The 806-nt window shown below is 53.3% G+C and overlaps 1 protein-coding gene across 1 annotated transcript; it reads right to left on the reverse strand.

Moving 5' to 3' along the window:
* Positions 1-4: 4 nt before the first annotated feature.
* On the reverse strand, positions 5-587 carry LOC104517934 (actin, cytoplasmic 1; the record flags this gene model as incomplete). Its single annotated transcript, XM_010177440.2, has 2 exons — positions 149-587; positions 5-51 (listed from the first exon to the last, which is right to left on the reverse strand). Coding segments are annotated over exons 1-2 (483 nt in total), but the record flags the coding sequence as incomplete, so codon positions are not given.
* Positions 588-806: the final 219 nt, after the last annotated feature.

Consider the following 806-nt stretch of genomic DNA (forward strand, 5'->3'; position numbering starts at 1 on the left):
ACTTCATGATGGAGTTGAAGGTGGTCTCGTGAATCCCGCAGGACTCCATGCCTGGGGGAAAGAGGAGGAGGAGGAACAAGCTCATTAAGCCCACCCACAGCTCCTCATTATGGTCACACCGACCCCATAACCACCACCCAACACCTACCCAAGAAGGAAGGTTGGAACAGAGCCTCCGGACACCGGAACCGCTCGTTGCCGATGGTGATCACTTGGCCATCGGGGAGCTCGTAGCTCTTCTCCAGGGAGGAAGAGGAGGCAGCAGTGGCCATCTCCTGCTCGAAGTCCAAAGCGACGTAGCAAAGCTTCTCCTTGATGTCCCGGACGATTTCCCTTTCAGCTGTGGTGGTGAAGCTGTAACCTCTCTCTGTCAGGATCTTCATGAGGTAGTCTGTCAGGTCACGGCCGGCCAAGTCCAGGCGTAGGATGGCGTGGGGTAAAGCATAACCCTCGTAGATGGGGACAGTGTGGGTGACACCATCCCCAGAGTCCATAACAATACCAGTGGTACGACCAGAGGCGTAAAGGGACAGCACGGCCTGGATGGCCACGTACATGGCGGGGGTGTTGAAGGTCTCAAACATGATCTGGAAGGTTAAAAAAAAAAATGGGAAAAGAATTAATTTGAAGTCTCAGAGGGGATGGTGGATGTTAGAGCACACATGCTGACATGCAAAAAATAAACCAGTGGTGTGTGAAGGGGGGAAAAAATAAAAGCCAAGAACGCAGGCAGAACACAAATGAGAGAAACCTGAGGCGTCAGGGGAGAAATGCCGGGAGGAGAGAGCCCTGGAATGGCAGGAGAG

The sequence above is a fragment of the Antrostomus carolinensis genome, unplaced genomic scaffold (genome assembly GCF_000700745.2).
Source record: "Antrostomus carolinensis isolate BGI_N321 unplaced genomic scaffold, ASM70074v2 scaffold23461, whole genome shotgun sequence".
NCBI lineage: Eukaryota > Metazoa > Chordata > Aves > Caprimulgiformes > Caprimulgidae > Antrostomus > Antrostomus carolinensis.